Consider the following 22,701-nt stretch of genomic DNA (forward strand, 5'->3'; position numbering starts at 1 on the left):
GAAGAGTATCGTTCATGTTGATTTGAATATATTGGGCGTCCGACCTCATTAAAACCCTTCCTTAGGCAAAATCCCTTTTTTGGGAAAAAGCTCTTAAGGGGGGAAAAAGAGTACCTTCATCCGCTGATTGTACAACTTATGATCTATACATTTTTAATGACGAAACATTCCAGTTCCCTGATACTGGGTTGCCTTGAAGTGTCTGGAGTTGATAAGCCCCCATTCCGAGTACTTTTGCTATTCGAAAAGGTCCTTCCCAGTTTGTGGCGAGCTTGCCATGCGAAGGAGGCCGTCTCGCGTCTTCGATTCGTCTGAGGACTAAGTCGTCCTTCGTAAATGTTCTTGGAACAACTTTTCTATTGTGTTTTCTCTCCGCCAATTGCTTCATGGCTCTTTGTTTAATCGCCGCAATATCTCTGTCTTCTTCGACGAGGTCAAGCTCGGCGCTCCTTATGCATGTGTTGTACTGTTCATCGTATAGTTCGGTTCTGATTGTAGGAGTCCCGACCTCTACTGGGATTAGTGCTTCTGATCCATACACTAGTTTGAAAGGTGTTTCACCTGTGGTGGTTTGTATTGTTGTGTTGTAACTCCACAATATTTCTGGGATCAGCTCGACCCATTCACCTTTTGCATTGTCATGCTTTCTTTTCATTGCCTGCAATATAACTCGGTTAGCAGCCTCGGCCTGCCCATTGCTCTGTGGGTGTTCGACCGAGCTAAAATGATGCTGTATATTAAAATTTTTTAGAAATGAGCCGAGCTTATTATCTGTAAACTGTCTGCCATTGTCTGATATTATTTCCTTAGGTATTCCAAATCGGCATATTATGTTTCTTCATATGAAAGATCTTACCTTTTCGGCTGTTATTTTTGCTAAGGGTTGTGCTTCTATCCATTTTGAGAAGTAGTCTATTGATACTAAAAGAAATTTTACCTGACCTAGCGCTGTTGGAAATGGGCCGAGAATATCAAGCCCCCATCTATGGAAAGGCCAGCTTACCTCCATGCTGTGTAATACCTCGGCCGGCTTTGTAGAGATGGCCTCGTGTTTTTGGCATTTGTCACATTTCTTAACTTTTGTTATGCAATCTCTTCTCATGGTTGGCCAATAGTATCCTGTTCGGACGATCTTTGCGGCGAGAGCTCGTCCTCCAATGTGGTTTCTACATACGCCCTCATGAACTTCATCCATGACCTCCCTTGCCTCCTCAGTGTTTAGGCACTTTAATAATGGTTGTGAGATACCGCGTCTGTATAGTTCTCCACCTATGTTTGTATAGAGACTTGCTCTTCGCTTGAAGTATTGCGTGTTGAGCTCGTCTCTGGGCATGGTGCCTGTATTGATGTATTCAAGAAAAGGTGTTCTCCAATCATGGAGGTGGTTAATGCTTATAGATAGTAATTCAATACTGGGTTTTTTAAGTGTGAGTTGTGATAATGCCGATGTTTGTGTGTCTGATCTAGTGGCGGCAAGTTTGAATAATACGTCGGCTCTAATATTCTTATCTCTATGCACATGTAGAATAATGAATGAACTGAATTTTGAAATAAGATCCTTTGCTATGAGCCAATATCGCTCTAGCAAGGGATCCTTTACCTGATATTCTCCTCGGATTTGTTGAACCACCAAGAGAGAATCGCAGTGAGCTGTTAGACTTTGTACCTGGAAGTTGAGGGCGAGCTTGAGTCCGGCAATAAGGGCCTCATACTCTGCCTGATTATTGCTTGCTGGGAAGTGGAACTGGAGAGATTGCTCGGCCACCACATTGTCCCCTTCTTTCAGGATTATCCCAGCTCCGCTTCCTCCCTTGCTGGATGCTTCGTCGACGTGTAGTTCCCAACATTTGTTGTGTTCGTCTGAGGTTAGTTCTGATATAAAGTCAGCGAGGATCTGTGCTTTTAAGGCTGACCTTGGTTGAAATTGGATGTCGAATTCTGAGAGCTCGATGGACCATTTAGTTAGTCGTCCGGCTAGTTCTGGTTTTGTCAGTATTTGTCTTAATGGTTGGTTTGTCCGTACTATCACTGTGTGGCTCTGGAAGTAGTATCTGAGTCTTCTCGCTGTTGTTACGAGTGCTAAAGCTAGCTGTTCTATCTTCGGATACCTCTGTTCTGTGGATTGCATGACTCTACTGACGAAGTATACCGGTTGTTGTGTTTTCCTGTCTCAATGACTAAGGCCGAGCTTATAGAATGATTAGAAACATATAAATACAAGTATAGCGGTTTACCGACTTCTGGTCTTTGTAGTACTGGTGGTGATGACAAAATGGTTTTGAGCTTGGTGAACGCTTTCTCACATTCCTCTGTCCATTGAAACTTTTTGTTCTTTGTTATTGTTTGGAAGAAATGGTATGCTCGGCTTGATGCTGATGGTAGGAACCGAGATAGTGCTGCTACCTTTTCTGCCAGTTGTTGTACTTCTTTTATTGTTCTAGGGCTCACCATGTTGAGTATTGCTTCGCATTTTTCGGGGTTATAAATCCGAGGAATTTGCCTCCTTGCACCCCAAAGGCGCATTTTTCTGGGTTGAGTTTCATCTTGTATGCTCGTATCTATTCGGATATCTCTTTAAGGTTGTCGCAGTGTGACTTCTCCTGGGTGGTCTTGGCGACCATATCGTCGACATAAATTTCCATGTTCCGACCTATTTGGTGATGGAATACCTTGTCCATCAGGCGTTGGTAGGTTGCACTTGCATTCTTTAGACCAAATGGCATTACTCTATAACAAAAATTTCCATGCTCAGTTATAAATGCCATTTTGCTTTGGTCTTCTGGATGCATGAGTATCTGGTTGTAACCAGAGTATGCATCCATGAAGCTCAAGCTTTTGAAACCTGATGCACTGTCTACGAGTTTATCAATACAAGGTAAAGGATAGGCATCTTTGGGGCATGCCTTATTTAAATCTGTAAAGTCGACACACATGCGCCATTTACCTGAGTTTTTCCTTACCATTACCACGTTTGAAAGCCATGTGGTAAATCTGATTTCTTTGATGAAGTTAGCTTTGAGCAGTTTCTTGGTTTCTTCTAGTGCTGCCTTTGATTTTTCTGCTCCGAGATTCCTTTTCTTCTGGGCTATAGGTCGGTTTGTTTGGTTGGTAGTGAGCTTGTGGCAGATTATGTTTGGATCTATTCCTGGCATATCTGCTGGAGTCCAAGCAAATAGGTCCGCGTTGTCTTGCAATACTTTTACAAGCTTGGTTCTTTCTTTACCTTGTAGTGCTTGACCGATGTATGTAACTTGTTCAGGCTTCGCCGTCAGCTGGACTTCTTGTAGTTCGTCTGCTGGTTGAGGCCTTTCTTGGGTGTCCTCACGAGGGTCAAGCTCTGCCAGAGAGAGTACCTCACTTGTGTTATGAATTACTTTGACCTCTTGCTGGAACCCTTGTCTCGGAGCCGACCTTCTTAGGCTTGCATTATAGCATTGTCGAGCTTGTTGCCGGTCTGAATGGAGTGTCGCTATCGCTCCGTCCTGTGCCTGGAATTTGACACATAGATGAAAAGTTGAAACTATTGCCTTGAACATGTTCAGGGCAGGTCTTCCAAGGATAATGTTATAAGGACTAGGGCAGTCAACTATAAGATATTGTATGTCAATGGTGCGTGATAATGGGTGATTTCCCATCATTGTCCTCAACCATATGTAACCCTTGATTGGCACCCTTTCTCCAGAGAATCCGACTAATTCTCTGGAGGAGGGTTGTATAAGTCTTTCGGATATTTTCATTTTTAAAAAAGTAGTATAAAACAGAACATCGGCACTGCTACCTGGGTCCAGGAGGACTTTTCTTACCAACAAGTCGCCTGTCTGGATAGAAATTACTACTGGATCGTCTGAGTGTGGTGCGGCCGAGGATATATCCTCTTGGTTGAAAGTGATTTCTAGGTCAGATGCATCCTTGCTGCTACGTGGTGTTGTCCCTTCTATTGCCAGCATTGTGCGATAGCTGCGCTTTCTTGCCGAGTTTGTTTCACCTCCTCCGGCGAATCCTCCTGATATGCAGTTTATGACCCCTTTAGGTGGTGAGTTGTTGGGCCATTTATTGGCTTCCTTCTTCGCCGAGGTTTGTTGGCGTTCTTCTTTGTCTCTATCTCCCTCTTTGTGTTTTCTTCCTTCGATGTATTTATCTAGGAGGCCTTGTCTAGCTAATCTCTCCAATAGATCTTTAGCTATCACGCACTCGTCGGTTGTGTGTCTGTACTTTTGGTGGAAGACACAGTGTTTACTTTTGTCGACAAATCTCTGATCCTGGTAGCTCCCAGCCCTTGCTGGTGGTTTGATGATTTTAGTGTTGAGTATTTCTTTGATTATCTTTTCCCTCCTTGTGTTGAACCTGGTGTAGTTGTCGAATTTTGGGGTGAGCTTGAACGGTTTGGCGAGCTCTTTATTAATCGCCGACCTTGGTATCCTATCTTCCTCTTTTCTAGGTTTTCTTTCTGTTCTGTTGGCTTCACGGAGTTCTTCGATCTCCATTTGTCCGGCCGCTCTTTCTCGAAATTCCTCTAACGTCTTCGGCTTTGTGATTGCGATTGTTTCTCTGAACTTTCCAAGCCGTAGACCAGCCTTGAGGGCGTGTAGGTGGACGGCTGGGTTCAGGTCTTGTATTTCCATGGTCGCTTCTGTAAATCTGGTCATATAATCTTTCAAACTTTCTTGGGGACCCTGGCGGATAGTGCTGAGGTAGTCCGATCCGTGTACGTAAATTCGTGCTGCTGCAAAGTAGTCTATGAAGGACCTTGCTAACTCTTCAAAAGAAGAGATTGACCCAGCAGGTAACTTTGAAAACCAAAGTAGAGCAGCTCCGTCAAGGTAAGTAGGGAAAGCTCTGCAAAGCACAGGTTCGTTATTAGGTCCATTAAAAAACATCATAGATTGAAATTTTTTAATATGAGCCCGGGGGTCACCAATCCCCTTATATGGCTCGAGCGAGGAAGGTAGTGTAAAGTGCTTTGGCATCTGGTAATTTGTGATATCTTCAGAGAACGGATTATCTAAGGTCAGCTTCTCCTTTGGGGGGTTGACACCCAAAAGGTCTACGCCGCCCTGGGTTGAGCCTTTGGAATTGTCTTCCTGTTTGCTGGCGTTGTTCAGGGTTGATAATTCGGCAAGTCTCTTGACTTCTGCTTGTAGCTAGGCCATCTGGGCCATGAGCTCGGCTTGGGTGGATTGATGAACTCCATTATCGGCCATGTGTGAAGGTTGAGAAACCCTGCGTAGAAAGAAGATACAATATACTATATGAAAAAAGAGTGGGGCTAGTGTGACTTTCGGGCCCCACGGTGGGCGCCAAATGTTCCGTCCTAGGCGAACCGAGGTATACGGCGTCAAAGTTAGCTGCTTGTGTCTTTTGGAGAGCTTATATGTCGTCCAGGGAGCAACGTTGCAAGAGAACCTCGGCACCTTGAAACACGGCGGCGGGAGCACCTGCAACAAGCACTCCGACACTCAAGTAAGAATGAGTATTATCAGAAAATAAGAGAAATAAACTAGAATTAGTAAAATGTAACCTGGCTTTCCTAGGTTTTTTAGGTTTGGTTTTATAGATGAAATGGAGTGCTGTATGTTACTTGATTGTTCCGATATTCGTGGATCAGTTGATGAGTTCCGTTGTTATTGATAACGGCTAGAGGATAATGTGTGACTCACGTGTGTTTTTAGTCAAATGATTGTTTCAGTTTGGATTTATTTGTTACCGGAATTTATGGTCGGTTTGCTGATGTTGATGCTAATTCTGAACTTAGCGAGGTACACGTCAACATCTATTTATATTTTTAGTATTAGTATGTCACCGTGTATAAAGAACTATGGAGTCTTTTTTTCTCCAGCTGCTGAAAAGTTTCGTAAAATCAACTTCTTTCTCATCATATATAATAACTTACGGATATTCGATGATCCAAAACTTAATTACACGGACCATTTTATCGGGCGCCGACCGCTTTTCTGTGGTGGGATGTTTTAATCGTCAAACAATGAGAAACGATTTTTATCACTACAGTTTTTAGGAGTTGTATTATTTCAATATCTTAGTTCTTGGCTTCCATTATTAGGTTGCACTTAAATATGAATAAAGATCAAATAAAATTGATTTAAATTTTAAGTAAATATTATAATTATTCCATATAGCAAAAATGACAAATTCTTTTCCTCTTAGCACATGGGAGTAGCTACATAAATCAAATAACGATATTATATCCTATCATATATTATGTAAACAATAAAATCTTTTATACATAGATTTTTGTTAACCATCTCATGTATAATCTTAGTTTTTTCTCTACCTTTCGCTATTTATATACCTTTTATTCAAACCACTTTTTAATAGATGTTCTGTCGATTTTGTAATCACATATCTAAATTATTTAAGATAATTAATATTTTATCATTTTTTCATGAATGGTAGTTTGCTAGCACTCTAATTTTTTTTCTTAGACAAAAATTCACCTGGAGTCGATTTCACATCAAATTTTTTTTGGATGGACGACATGTGTTACTATTTGGTTTAAAAAAAATCTGTTTATTAAATGATTTAATTAAAAAACCAATTGATATAGCTATTATGTTAGATTTTTCTCCATATTTTATTTTAAAAATAAATTGACTAATTCAAATTGAGAAATTATAGTTAATTGTTTACTATATAATTTTTTTAACCAAAATTATAATTAAAAATTATTAAAAAAATAAAATTATCTAATATATTGGACCAGTTCAATGTTAATCTGGTTTTTTTTTCTATTATAAAATATAAAAAAATTTAATTCTAAAAAAATCATGTTATTTTTTAGGATTTAATTTTTTTATTGTGTTTTCATAAAGTTTGCACAAAATTCACCTATTACATTGACTAAACTTATTTATTTACGTAAAGTTTGTTTAATGACTTAGCAACCTTGTTTATGTTTTAATACGATTTGAATTGAATTAGTATATTTTTATTTTTTAATTAATTTAATTTTATTTAAATAATTAAAATTTTAAATTATAAAATTTGTATTTATTTGTAATTTAAAATTTAAATAGATATAATTTATAAAATTGTATGTATTCGTATTATTGTACTCATATGATTAATTATATTTATTCAATTTAAAAAAAATAACGGTTGTTAATTTTTATATTTAAATATATTTATATTATTTTTAAATTAAAAGAATATACTTACTTAAAATAATATGAGTACGTTTATTTAAATTTTATTTAAAATAATACGAATATGTTTATTTAAATTAAAAAATTAAAATAATAAGAGTACATTTACTTAAAAAAATTTAATTTAAAAATAATATAAGTGTATTTATTTGTTAGTTAAAAATTAACGACCGTTGTTTTTTTAAAAAAAATCGAATAAATATAATTAATCATATGAGTACAATAATACGAATATATACAATTTTATAAATCATTAATTTAAATTACAAACTAATACAAATTTTATAATTTAAAATTTTAATTATTTAAATAAAATTAAATTGATTAAAAAATAAAAATATACTAATACAATTCAAATCGTATTAAAACGTAAACAAGTTTGCTGAGTCCATAAACAAACTTTACGTAAATAAATAAGTTTAGTCAATGTAATAGGTGAATTTTGTGCAAACTTAATGAAAATACAATAAAAAAAATTAGGGTAAAAAATCTAAATAAGCCAAGGAGAGCACAAATTTACATGATTAAGCCAATCCGAATTCAGCTTCATCAATCAACCAAAACACATTAATATGTAGTTCGAATCAGCTAAGCTCGAACTTCATTTATATATAATTCGAATCATGTTGATTGGAATTATGAGGAGTCACCCAAAACATGTAATTCGAATTCACCTAGTTCGAATTACACACTAACAGTAATTCGAACCAGGCTGATTCGATTTACTCACGAATACCAAGTCCTATGTAATTCGAAAGATGCTGATTCGAATTACACCATATACAATTCGAACTAGGCTAATTCGAATTAGTGAGGACCAGACCTGTATATATATGGTGTGAACGTGAGTTGCTCTCCTTAGAGGGGAAAAATGGCTAGTGAGAAGAATTTTGTAGCGTTGGTTCACCACAGAGGTTCGATTAAAAGGAAAACACGTTCCGGTGTGAAGTTCACTGATAAGGATCCTCTCAGTATTTTCGTGAGGCCTACGACGAGCTATGATAACCTTGTTAACTCTGTACTGGTGAAACTTGGTCTGGAAGGTGTGAAACGGGTTAAGAAGTTTTTCTATCGCATTCCAATCACGGTGCTCCAAGAAACCATGAAGTATGATTCTTTCACGATCGGGAGTGATGAGGACTTGCAGGTCATGTTTCATTGTCGCCGGCAGTTTCCCGAAGTGAGGTCACCAGAGCTGTTGGCAAAGTTGGTTGATGTGGTATCCAGCTCGGGGGTTCGAACCGGAATACCCCCACTTTAGGCACGGTAGACAGTTCTAGCTCCAGACATGCCGTTGCTTCTTCCTCCGTCCCTGTGTACGAGCCACCTGTCCAGCCTGTCGCCTCCCCTTCGTTCGTTGTTGATCTCAACGGTAGTGAAGGCGACGAGGTTGGAACAGGAGAATTTCTGCTGACCTCTTTACAATGTGCTGCACCGGCTGGGGTTGGAGATGGATTGTTGGATGATCCAGAGGACGATGATGTGGAGCCGGATATGATTACTGATGACAATGGCGATGATATTGGAGCGAGTGAGCCTACAGGCGCGGGAGGTGGTTCTAGCTCTGCCACACAGCAGTACCCTCCACATTTTTCATCTTTGGACTTGGATGCCATGAGGCAGGAGAGGGTTCCTGAGCAGCCTGCTGGATTTGGCGCTAGAGATGCGGAAGGGTCTGCAGGTCTGACAGAGTTTCAGGTTGGTCAGCAATTTCAGGATAAAGATGAGGCCCTGTTAAGTGTCAAGACTTACAGCATCCGCCGAGGGGTCTAACACCCCCAACTCCAGCATGCCCTCCAACGTCCCCTCTCCCCCACGGGCCCGTGCTGATCATCGTTGTCGTCGTCACCATGATCACCGTGATCGTCCTTCGCAGCACGCGCTCTCCGTTTGCCTCCGTGCCCTCGTCGTCTACCTCCACGTCCACCGTCGCGTCACCCTCGTCCATAGCTTGGTCCAGCCACCTCCACTCACGCTGGCTCCGTCGTGTCCCCACACGAGCTCTCCTCTCGACCCGACGCCTATTTGGCACGTCGTCAACACGATCCATATCGGGAACTCGCCCAGCGCCCCTCTGCGTCGCCTCCACAAGAATAGAAACGGCTCTTGAATCCCCCAAATACATATCTGGTGACAAGAACCTCTTTCCATGCTGACTCCACCACTCCAGGAAGTCATGTGAGGGTTTAGGGTCTGCGACAACATCGAACCAGATAATGTGGTCCACACGGCTCTCCCAATGAAGATGCTAGAACTACAAAGCGGATGGGAACATACGCTCACCGCCTCTCCCGTCCTTCGACATCAGAAAGTCAATGTTCAGGGCGGGCTGGGGACGGGGCTGGACTCCGCCAAACTGCGGTAAAACCCTATCTATCTGATGCCACTCTATCACGGCAAAGTATATTAGTGACGTCACAGACCGCCATATCACCGTATGCCGAGGCTCCAACACCTCCAGATGCACAACATGTAGTACCTCGGGGGAGCTATATGGCATCCAGATGAACTGCACAAAAATTTCAATATTGTCAGGCCAATTCATGCTCCAAAGTCATAAAGCTTAATTAATTAAATAAACATAGGCGGTTAGTATACTCACATTCCTGGCCTGTAACATGTCTATCCTCAGTCTCCACATCTGCACTCTAGGTCCCTTCTCGCTACCGGAAGGGTTGTAACCAGACCACCTGCATCTCACATCGGTGTTATAGCTAATTAAAAGTGTGACATATTTGTATAACATAACAAGCGTACATGGAATTAACTATTTTAACTTGAAATAGAAAAGTCCGAGTAGGGTACCTCGAGGCCCACAGCCAGCTACACGTATCATACCCAGCAGGCCTAAACCTAGGAAAGCGCTAAAAGATCCAGGACTGAAGTAACTGAAGTGGGCCTGCTAACTTCACCACATGTCTGTTCGCCACTCGGCACATGTATCGGTACAACCATGCTAGTGCTGCAGACCCCCAGCTGTAAGTACCCATCTCCTCAAGCTTAGCTATGTAGGGAAGCCATCTGATGTGAATACGGTTGCCGGACTTGTCGGCAAACAGATGAGTGCCCAACAACATCATGATATAGGCACGAGCAAAGCGCCGCACAGTCTCCTCATCGGCTCCCGCGGGGCACTCCCCAAAAGTCTCCTGGAACCAGGTGCAGTTTACTGCGAACTTCTGAACTTGGCTGGGAGGAGGAATCACTCCAAGCAACTCCTGGAACCACACCCAAGCTGGACGGCCACCTTGGATGTATATCTAGAAATCTGTAAGGCAACCACTGACATAACGCCCGTCCACTGGCAAACCCAACTGGTATGCCACGTCCTGAAGTGTGATCGTGCACTCTCCGAACGGCATGTGGAAGGTGTGCGTTTCCGGACGCCACCGCTCGACGAATGCACTGACAAGGGGCTCATCTAATCCGAACCATCTATCGTTCAGCCTCGCAAGATGGTATAATCCGGCCATCTGCAAGTACGGAACGTATCTCTCATCGAGTTGCATGCCCTGCTACCGCCGCATGCTCGATATGCAACGCTGGGGCTGCACATTACATTGACCGCATAATTATAACCACTTACAAAACCACTAACAAAACAACTAACAACATAAACCACTTATGGAAACCACTGACAAAAACACATACAAAAGCAATATAATAAACCACCACTAAAACCGCATGCATAAACCGGTAACATAAACCGCATACATAAACTACGTGCAAATCCACTTACAAAAAACACATGCAAAACCACTAACATAAACCGCATACAAAATCACTTCCAATACCACCAACAAAACCGCTAACATAAACCATCAACAAAACTTATCTACAAAACCACTAAAATCAATCGTACGCAATACCACTAACCAAAACCACTAACAGAAACCACTAACGTAAACCACTAACATAAACCACATCCAAAGCCACTAAGAATCCCACATGCAAAACTACTAAACAAAAACCACTAACAATACCACATGCAAAACTACTAACGTAAACCACTAACATAAACCGCCAACAAAACCGCAAATAAAACCACTTTAATAAACCACATGTAATACCGCCAACACAAGCCACATGCAGAACCACAAATATAAACCACCAGCTAAAAAATTATCTACTAACCTCGTCGTTGATGACCCTGGCAATATGAGCCACTCCATCCAACCGATATAGTCTACCTAGATCGTCCCCCATCAGCTAAATAGTCAGCTCGAGCCTTTGTCGGAGTAAATTTGGGTCGTTTTCTCTGGGATTTGGTGGGGTCTGAGAGTGGAAAAGTGATTCGAATGGGATGGATTCGAACTCCTTTTATAGCCAAATCTACTGTAATTCGAAACAGGTCAATTCGAATTACTACTAGTGACAAAACAAGAGTAATTCGAATCGGGTAGGTTCGAATTATGTAGGGTTTCGTGCTCAAGCTAATTCGAATAAGCTTGTATCGATTTAACCACCTGTAATTTGAATTGCATCGATTCGAATTATGCTTTATTCACGTGTGCATGTAATTTGAATTGCATCGATTCGAATTATTCTTTATTCACATGTGCATGTAATTTGAACTAACTTGTTTCGAATTACATTCATATCAAGTTCGATATATGCTGATTCGAACTACATGAATTTGTGCAATAGTTGATTCGTGAATCAGTTTTTCATTTGGCTTATTCATGTCAAATTAATCTCTCCATGGCTTATTTATATTTTTTACCTAAAAAATTAAATCCTAAAAAATAACATGTTTTTTTTTAGAATTAATTTTTTTTATATTTTATAATAGAAATAAAAAATCTGATTAACATTGAGCTGGTCTAATATACTAGATAATTTTATTTTTTAATAATTTTTAATTATAATTTTGGTTAAAAAAATTATATAGTAAACAATTAACTACAATTTTTCAATTTAAATTAGTTAATTTATTTTTAAAATAAAATACGGTGAAAAATTTAACATCATAGTTATATCAATTATTTTTTAATTAAATCATTTGTATAAAATAAATCGATTTTTTTAAACCAAATGATAACACGTGTCATTTATCCAAAAATAACTTCATGTGAAGTCGACTGAATGTGAGTTTCCACCTTTCTCTTGTATTATCATTATTCATTATTCTGTTCATACATGTTTAATCACTTAGATCTAAGTTTTTGCATCTCTACCACGTTAAATTTATGTCTATGCTCATCTTTTATCGTGCAACATTATGTTCGATATAACATTATTGGTTTAACAGTAGTGGGATAAAAATACTTGAGTTTTAAAATATATTCTTGTATCACGTATAAAATTAAATACATTCCATGATCATTTTAGTCAGTCTGCTTGAATTTTTTTTTATTTGTGTTCTTCTTAATTTTATTTTATTATCATGTATAATACACACAAAATATTTAAATTTATCTCTTTACTTGGTAGAGTATTTTTTTGAATTTTTACTTTTGTGTTATCATTTTTTTTCTTTTATGATAAACTTATATTTTATATATTTTGTCTTAGTATTATTTATGACTAAATTATTATTCATAAATAATATAATACGTAATAAATAATTATTGTTGTTTAAAAAAATACATATACAATAATTGTTTAAATACATGATTATTGATTATTATTGATGCATGTTCAATTTGGATAAAAATATCGGTTCTTGTGGATTAAAAATTGTATTGATGAAATATACCTTTTTATAAAGAGACTTGTTACACGTACAAATCGTTTTAGCATACAAGTTTTAGCCCAAATTCAACAAAAACAACCCTCAATTTAGAGAACGTATAAATACGCGTTTCCTCAACTTTGAATAGCGTTAAACGAGAAATGGTTCTTCTTCAACGTTTGTATTCGACATTCTTTCTCTTCCTCCTTTTCCTCCTTCTTCTTCTCCTTCTTCTTTGCATTCCTCCTCCTTTTTCTTCGCATTTATTCTTCTTCTTTTTCGCGTATTTCATTCTCATCGTGGTTGCTTTTATTGTTGTTATTGTTGCTACATTTTTTTTCTCTTTCTCTTTCTATTGATTTTGCAACATTATGATTTTTTTTCTTCTTTGTTTGATTTTTTCTTCCAAGAAGAATTATAAGAAAACGAAATAAGAAGATGAGGAAGAAGAAGCAGTAGAAGATGAGGAGGCAGAAGAGAAAGAGAAAGAGTTTTGAATTATATAAAAATACACCTAAAATTCTTAAAATACACCCAAATATCTTCGTATTACACCCAAATTTACAACAAATACAGAAAAATATTTTCTCTAATGCTACATTTTTCTTCTTTTTTTCTTTATTTCTTTCTTTCTTCTAATTAAATGAACGTAAGTTCATCATCTTCCAAGTAATTTTGCAACATTATGTGTTTCTTCTTCTTTTTTGTTTGATTTTTTTATTTTTATTCTTGTTAAGAGAGTAAAACAAGAAGAAACTTGAGAAGGTAAAACAAAAAGGAAAAGACGAATAAGAAAAAAAAAGAAGAAGAAGATGGTGATGATGATGAAAAAAAAAAGCAGCAGCAGAAGATGAGAAGAAGGAAGAGGAAGAGTTTTAAATTATGCAGAACTTATTAGAATAAAAATACACCCAAAATTTTTAAAATACACTCAAATATCTTCGTGTTACATCCAAATTTGCTGCAAATATAGAAAAATATCTCTTTTAATGCTGCATTTTCTCTTCTTTTTTCCTTATATCTTTTTTTCTTTTAGTTAAATGAATGTAAGTTCATCCTCTTCCAAGTAATTTTGTAGCATTATGTGTTTCTTCTTCTTCTTTGTTTGATTTTTTTGTTTTTATTATTGTTAAGAGAGTAAAACAAGAAGAAACTTGAGAAGGTAAAACAAAAAGAAAAAGATGAATAAGAAAAAAAGAAGAAGAAGATGATGATGATGAAAAAAAATGATGAAGCAGTAGAAGATGAGGAGGAGGAAGAGGAAGCTAAAAGTTTTGAATTTTGCCGAACTTATTAGAATAAAATACACCAAAAATTCTTAAAATATACCTAAATATTTTCGTATTACACCCAAAATCTTTGTGTTACACCAAAATTTGCTACAAATACAGAAAAAATGTTTCTTCTAATACTATATTTTTTTTTAATTGAACCACACCTCAACCACTTGATTGGACTTTAAATAATAATAATTAATTTCGTTCTAAATTATTCATTATCTTCAGTAAGGAGATAAATGATGATGGAGGAGAAAGACAAAAAGAAAGAAGGAAAAAAAATTTCAATGAAAAAAGAAGGAGAAAGAGGATGAGGAGAAAGAGGTGGTGTTGATGACGATGAAAAAAAAAAAGAAAAAGAACGTGTAGTAATGATGTGAAGTATGTGAATATAAATGACTTGTAAAAACTTATATGGAAAAAGCGCTTGTACGTGGAGAATAATTATTTTATAAAATATTATAAATAATTGTAATGATATTTAAGTTATTTTGATGTAATTTTATCTTAAATAATTGTATATATATTCATAAACAATCGTAATGATATTTAAGGTTGTTTTGATATAATTTGATCTTTAACTAATTTAATATATATTTTACCAATATCTAAAGTTTTAGTATGTAAACATTAATGGTTATTCATAGTCAAATTAGAAAATTATGTAGGCATTGACAAGGCTGTGTCAATGATGTACGACCAACGAGTCTTGTAGATGTTTCAACGACGTCTCGACCACCACAAATTCTCATAATGAAATCAATTTTAATTTGCAACAAAATTATGAAATAGTATAAAAAAACTAAAGATGTCAAGTTTTACAAGTTACAAGCTACGACTTACAATGAACACCTTCCAAGTGTATATATTATTTCCAAGTATATTTCACGCGTTTGTGAGAGTTGCCACGTTGAATAGACCAATCGGGATGCATAGATGCTCTTAGATCAACTAGAATTTATTTAAATTAATTAGCTAGCGTACAAATAATATTCTTTTTTTTTTTTAAAAAAATAAAAAGCTCAACACAATAAATTAGAGCAATAAACCAGACATACACATGAATCAATTCTTAGAGATAACTCAACAACACAAAATAATCCCTATGTCATTTCCGACATAATTATCAACAACTAAAAGGGTCAACACCTTTTCACTCGTTGGAGTTCAATATGGTCATGTCGATAATTTCTTCAACACCCTCGTCTTTATTCTGAAAAATCCTTCGATTCTTTTCTAACCAGATGTTCCAAACGATCGCACAGAAGCACCTCAACCATTGCTCTCGATCCTCTTTACTCCCCGGTTTCTCTGTCCAACATAGATAGTGTTCTTTCAACGAGCCCGGAGCGCACCATTGTCGGCCAAACACCGAAATCCAAGCAATCCACACATGCCAAGCAAAATTACAGCCTAGAAACAAGTGGTTTACAGCTTCCACATCTTTGTTACATAAAACACAGACGTTATCTTCCTAGCTGATAACCCCAAACCAGCTAAGTCTTTCTTTTGCATTTACCCTACCTATCAGGACAAACCACGTAAACATCTCTACTCTTGGTGGAACTAAACCTTTCCAGATGGTCTTAGTGAAGCTGTAGCTAGTAATCCACTGGGGTAGTATTTCCTCCTACACAAACGAGTTAGTTGAATAAACACCTTGTGTATCATATTTCCACACCACACTATCCTCTCTGTTATTCACTAGTTTCACAGGTCTCAACTCCTCATGTAAATGACTCAGGAGTTTCAACTCCCATTGAAATAGTTCCCTCCTCCATTCGAAGTTCCAAATCCACAATCCCCTATAACAGATCCACATTGGTTTGAAACAGAGAAAAGCCTAGGGAATCGATCCTTCAAAGATCCACAAAGCAACCATACATCATCCCAAAATCGAGTGCACCGCCCATCACCAATCTCCATGGACAAGCCTTTAATCATCTTATCCCTGATATGTTGGTTCGTTATATGTAACTGGCATATATCTTTCCATAGGCCTCCTCTAGTAGGTAGCACTTGAGTTGACAGTAGCTCATTAAGATTCAGATTATTACAAGAACATACCACTTTCTTCCACAACGGACACTCTTCCTTTGCAAACCTCCACCACCACTTAAACATCATGGCTGTGTTTCGAACCATAGCATCTCTAACTCCTAGTCCGCCTAGTTTTTTCGGGGCCTGCACCACCTCCCATCTTACTAGTGCCATCCCATTTCTTCCATCCTCTTTGCTCCACAGAAACCTTCTCTGTAAGGAAATCAGTTTCTCAGCAACAGCTTTTGGCATCTTGAATAAACCCAAGTAATACACTGGCAAACTATTTAAAACTGATTTGATCAGCACCAACTTTCCAGCTTTGTTGATTATTTTTGCTTTCCACAGACTGAGCTTCTCCTCCACTTTGTCTATTATAGGCTTCCAGGTCTTCACCGCCCTCGGATTATCTCCTAAGGGGATACCCAGGTATTTAACTGGGAGGGAACCACCCTTACAACCTAACAAGCAGCACATATGCTGGACCCACTGCTCATCACAATTTACCAGAATCAAGCTCGACTTGTAATTCTTAATAGTCTCCTCTTCTGGTGGACAAAATAGAATTGTATCGTCAGCAAACTGAAGATGAGACAACTCTATTCTATCTCTCCCAATCAATAAAGGTGAAATACGTCCGTCCCTGACTACCTCCACAATCATTCGATGTAGTACATCCACAACGAGAACAAACAGAAAATGAGAAAGTTGGTCACTCTGTCTCAAACCTCTTTCCATTTTGAATGGCGAACCATTTATTAGAATCGACATAGATGCGGTGGCCACGCACTGCCTAACCCAGGATCTCCATCTATGCCCAAATCCCATCTTTTGCAACACTATGTCCACAAAGCTCCACTTCACTCTATCATATACTTTTTGAAAATCTAGCTTGATAATTGCTGCCTCCTTTTTCCTCAGTTTGAGCCAGTTAACAGTTTCACATGCGATAAGCACTCCGTCATGTATTTTCCTTCCCTTTACAAATGCACTCTGAGTCTCCCCTACTAACGCTGGCATCACTGATCTCATCCTCCTAACCAGCACCTTGGAGATAACCTTGTAAATGCACCTAACCATACTAATAGGTCGCAGGTCTTTAATCTCCCTTGCACCAATGAACTTAGGTGCTAATGCCACCCAAGTGATATTAGAATCCGCCGGTAACCTGGATGTCCAAAAGAACCTCATTACTGCTGCCATGAACTTAGGCCCAATCTCATCCCAACACCTCTTGATAAAATTCATGTTGTACCCGTCACAACCTGGTGCCTTAGAAGACTCACAATCCCACACAACGTCTCTGATCTCCTCAGCCAACGGCATCGCCTCCAGATGCACAGAATCTTCCTGATCAATCCTACCCACCAGACTGTCCCTAAAATATATCATATGTGAGTTTTCCTAGTGATATAACTCCTTGTAGAATTCTCTAATAGCCAATTTTATTCTAGCTTGATCCTTGATCAGTCTGCCATTGATTAACAGTATATCAATCCTGTTATTCCTCCTTCTTGCCGACGCTATATTATGGAAGAATCTTGTATTTTTGTCCATATCTTTAGCTTGCCGAGACCTGGACATCTGTTTCCAGTGAACTTCTTTTCTCACATACCACCTCTCACAGCAAGTAACCAGTGCCTTTCTTCGAGCCTCCATCGTTCCATCATACACTCCATTGCTGACCATATCATCAATCTTCTTAATTTCTTCCTCAAACCTCGTAATCTTCTTGTCCATCTCTCCGAAATTGGCCCTATGCCACCTCCTTAATGGAACCGTCAAAGCCTTCAACTTTTCTGTGAATTGCATCTCCTCCAAACCTCTCCACTCCTCTTTAACCATTCTGAGAAAGCCTTCCTGTGTAAACCAGGAATCTAGGCTTCGGAATGGCCTTGGACCTCATCGCAGCTTCTTATCTTCCACTATTATAGGACAGTGACTTGACAAACCCCTTGGCCCACCTCGTAATCGGGTCTCGGAAAACTCCTCTAACCATTCCAAAGTAACCAGAGCTCTGTCTATCCGACTACATGAACGTCCCCGAAACCATGTGAACTTTTGATAAGAGAGTGGCAAATCCACTAAATGCATATCTTGTATCCAACTCTTTGAAATCTTCCGCTGACCAAGGTAGAATAACGGTACCTTTTCTCTCCTCCACCTGGGCTATTTCATTAAAGTCTCCCATGTAACAACTAGGAACCTGACATAACCCAGCCATGTAGCTCAGCTCCTCCCATACCTGTATTTTTGCATACCTCCTATGTGCACCATAGACTAAGAAAAAAGCACAATTGAAGCCCTTCTTTACCAGGATCCCTTCAATACTCAGCCTCCTCTCACCCTTATAACAGTTATTCATATTAAAAGCTAATTTATCCTATACTAACAAAAGTCGACCTGATGCACCAACAGAACCAACATATTCCCATCTCGCACCATCTTACCCCTGTATTCTTGCTATCAAATCTTGTCACTATCTGTCTTTTTGTCTCAATCAAACCCAACAGATCTACCCTATGTTTGTTCTTTAAGTCTCTCACCATTCTTATTTTACCATCACCCCGTAACCCCCTAACATTCCAAGAGCTAAAAATCATTTTAAATTCTTTTGACACACATGTTTTTTATGCTTGGGTCTATAACGTCGCATCTTTTCCTTCAGCTTTGCCATTTTTTTTTGCGAGCTATTTCTTCGTTCTGTGATTGGAGAATTGCCATAATGTCATCTTCCTCATTGAACAGCATTGCACCTGACTCTTTTGCCAAATCCCAGGTTCTTCTATTCTCCAACATCTGCTCCTCCAAATTCAAATAGTGGGTGTTATTGTCATCAGCAACATTCTCACCTTCCTCATGCCCAAGGATATTCCCTCCATAGTCACACTCATCATGTCCGATGTCCCTCCTCCTTCCACTATGAACAAGAATCTGACCTCCACCTACACCCAGTTCAAGCTCGTCACTGGTTACCTCACAATACGCTGGATCCTCGCGCCCCAATTGAGTGAAACCACCAGTCTTCTTCGCGGCTCCCTCCGAACCCACCTTGATCAAGTCACCATTCTCGCCTACTCCCCTCCAAATCTGTGTCGTCTCACTGTTGGCCTCGCTAATAAAGCTCGCTGCCTCCTTAATCCTGGGTTCGTTACCAGTGGTCTGAACCAGCTTGATTTCGTCGGACCTGGTGCATGCATCCCCACCGCAGCGCAGCCTTGGTCTTCCGACTCCCCCTGTCTGCCTGCCTCCCCCGTGGTCAGCCCCAGCGATTGTGTCTCCATGGCTACTTCGAACCCTTTTGCTTGCGGCATTGAGAGGCAATAGGATAGCCCGACCCGAACTTTCCATCGCAGGCCCAGTCGCATCACCGCTACCTTCACATGAGGTTGGGCCCAATAGGACATTAGTTCCCTCCTCCCTCTTTTTGTTTTTGCTGGCCCAAATGTTACTTAGGAGAGTAGCTTTTGTTATTTCTTTAGTGGACCCCCTTATCAGCCCATTGAGATCGCATGACACTGTTTTCTCAAATTCTGCCTCGTCATCCATAACGGTACCACCCTTAGAATCATGCAAGTCTTGATTGTTGCCATTAACTGCTTTATATGTTACGATATTCACGCGATTGTGACAGTTACCACCGTTAGACCATTCATTCAAAATCTTAGTTGGAACTCTACCCTTGTCTTTTTCCTCTCCCCGTGTTTCCTCCATCAACATCTCTTTGTCTTGATAACCCTTCTGCGAACATCCTACTTGTTGTCTCTGCCCTATACCCACTCCTAGCCTCGTAATTGCTTTAACGCGATTCCTTAGTTCACCGTTTACCATACCTTCATCACCAAGTATTTTCGTGCATTGTAGGTTACACGCTTCATGTCCAACCTCCTTCACGAACACATCGAAGCCCCTAGTGCCAACTGTTATATGTATCCACTCTTGGATGACGTCCATGACACACGTATCAATCTGCACTCGACCTACACTGCACAATTCCGTCTTCCTATCACACCCAACTACTTTACCCCCATTGTCCCCCTATTGTTTTGAAAGTGTCAACAGACCATGCATGTAGGGGAATCCCAAAACATTCAAGCCACACTCGACGAGTTTCAATGTGCTCCAACTTTTCCCACCACCATACACTGTGGAACAACTAGAGAAGGCGATTCATATTCAAGGTGTATGCTTCTTCAGCATGGATAGCACTATCAAAAGTCAGAAGAGCTTTGTACGTCCCCAATTCTCTAACTTGGACGACATTAGGCAAGTCTATCGCCACCATTTCCTTCAAAGAGCCCAAGTTAATAGGCTTCGTCGTGCCCCTTACAGGACTTCGCTGCAGCCATTCCAAATTTTCCTTAGCCACTCCTACCTCTACCTTCTTCGTCCATCTATTTCCATGCGGGTCCTTATCGACCTTCTTCGTCCGTAAAGCATGTCCAGCTGACAAAGCATCAGTCGGCACCTCTTCTCCATGTGGCTTCTGATTCGCAAGGTTTTCCGTGTTCTTCGCTTGTTGTCCATTCTTTATGTTCATTGTTATCGGCATTCTTCTGTACTTAGCCTCTCCCACAAAGACAATCTTACCTCTCAGTCTCAGTCGATTCATTTTCGCTATAGCCTTCAATGCCCCTCCTTTCGTTGTATACCGAATGAAGGCAAAGATATAGGTCGTTCCACTTTTTTGTTTCCAGGACAGATATATATCGTTGATGCAACCTGTCTAGTTGAACCACTGATATAGCTCTCTCCTTGATATATCTTCAGGAAGGTTGCTTACAAAAACAGAGTAGGACTCATTCTCCAGCCGCTGATACTCCTCTCGGTTCCAAACCCCGGATCTTTGCCATGTTCTCTAGACCTACCCCTCTCGGTGTTTCCCACTCACGCTCTCGTTCTCTCATCTCTCGTTCTCTATACCTATCCTCTACAAATAATATTCATTTCTTAAAAGGAAATATATGCTTCATGAATAGGCTAGCTTCATATAATTTTCTACACATAAAGTAATGAAGATTTTAACTCTCTTTTGTATCCATTAGCCCGACATGTTCTTTGGAAAGTACGTTTCTATGTTTTTGGTCTATTGGATTTAGAGTACTCAAAATAGTCGTAATTTGTGAGTCGATTTGAATCACTGGTAAACCTGAATGAGTCGAATTAGTAAAATTATAAAGGAGTTATTCAGATAAACACGTTTAAAATATAATTTTTTTAAAATATTTTTTATTAATTAAAATTTAATTTATATAATTGATTAAATTATATTCTTTTTATTAAAATTAGATCAAATAAATTGATTTAATTAAAAATTGATAAATTACATTTTAAATTAGTCTAGATTAATATTTTTTTTATAAAAATAATTATAATATTTCTATTTTAAAAAATGACTTATTATTATTATATAAAAATTTTGAAAATTTTAAATTCTAACCTTTCTCTTTTTTCTTTGTTGTTATAGGATTAGGATTTAGAGTTTTTAATATATATATATATATAATGGGAGTATTTTAGTCATTTTTTATAATAGGATTATTAGGGTCATTTTTTTATAAAAAAGAATATTAATTTAGATCGGTTCAAATTTGGTTTATTGATTTTTCGGCCAAATTAATTTGTCTAATCTAATTTTAATAAAAATAACCAATGGTTTAATTGATTATATATATTAAATTTTAATTACTAAAAAATATCTTTAAAAAAAGATATTTTACATATCTTTATCTGAATGGCACCCAAATTATAATCTATTTAATAGCATATTAGTTTAATTCGGTTTGTATAACTTGAAAGTTAAAAGGGTTTAACCGTTCGAGTTGAATGAATATGAGTTGGCTTATCCAACTTGTTTTTCTTTTATTTTTTTAAGTATATGAATTCTTTTTTAATATATAAATTTTTTTGTTAACTGAATTTTTACATTTCAGATAATTTACTATAAAAATATATGAATAAATGTTAATTTTTTTTATTTGTATCAATATCAAATAAAAAAATTTGCTAAAATTATGAAGTAATATTTTTTTACAAAAAAGAAAAAATAATTGAAACAAGTTGACTTGTCTAACTCATTAATTCAAACGAGTTGTCAGATTGTCGTTTTCTTAACTTGATGGGATTTGTTGATTCTTTTTTCCAGATTCATGGACAGATTCTGCTTATAGAATCCCTCTCGACAATCAATAAATTAAAGTCCTCTCTCTTATGGTGAAAAAAGAAAAGTATTGATATATTGGCGCCAATTCCTCACCGAATCAACTAGCCTTCTTGGCAAAGAATCAACCTCCATAATAAGGTTATGCACGGAAAAGAGGGCAGCAAAGGAAGGATCGACCTATGTGCTCTTACTGTGGCATATTTGGCCACACTGTGAACAAATGCTACAAGATTCATGATTTTTCCCTTGGCTACGGTAGAGGGTGTGGAGCCAAACTCTCTATTCATCATGTTGCAGCATCACAGCATGCACCAGAAGTAGATTCACCATTGAATCTTGACCAAAATCAAATTCAACAACTTATTGCTTTGCTAAGCAACCAGAAAA

The 22,701-nt window shown here is 38.3% G+C and overlaps 1 protein-coding gene across 1 annotated transcript; it reads right to left on the reverse strand.

Annotated features, from left to right (window-relative positions):
- Positions 1 to 2,558: 2,558 nt before the first annotated feature.
- On the reverse strand, positions 2,559 to 4,967 carry LOC140180158 (uncharacterized). The gene has a single exon (XM_072220579.1). The coding sequence runs from the start codon at positions 4,965 to 4,967 to the stop codon at positions 2,559 to 2,561; it is 2,409 nt and encodes an 802-aa protein (XP_072076680.1).
- Positions 4,968 to 22,701: the final 17,734 nt, after the last annotated feature.

Source organism: Arachis hypogaea, chromosome 16 (assembly GCF_003086295.3).
Source record: "Arachis hypogaea cultivar Tifrunner chromosome 16, arahy.Tifrunner.gnm2.J5K5, whole genome shotgun sequence".
NCBI classification, from domain to species: Eukaryota; Viridiplantae; Streptophyta; class Magnoliopsida; order Fabales; family Fabaceae; genus Arachis; species Arachis hypogaea.

Coding starts and splice junctions, on each gene's coding strand:
- LOC140180158 (XM_072220579.1), bottom strand. CDS start 4,967: ATGCCAAAGCACTTTACACTACCTTCCTCGCTCGAGCCATATAAGGGG.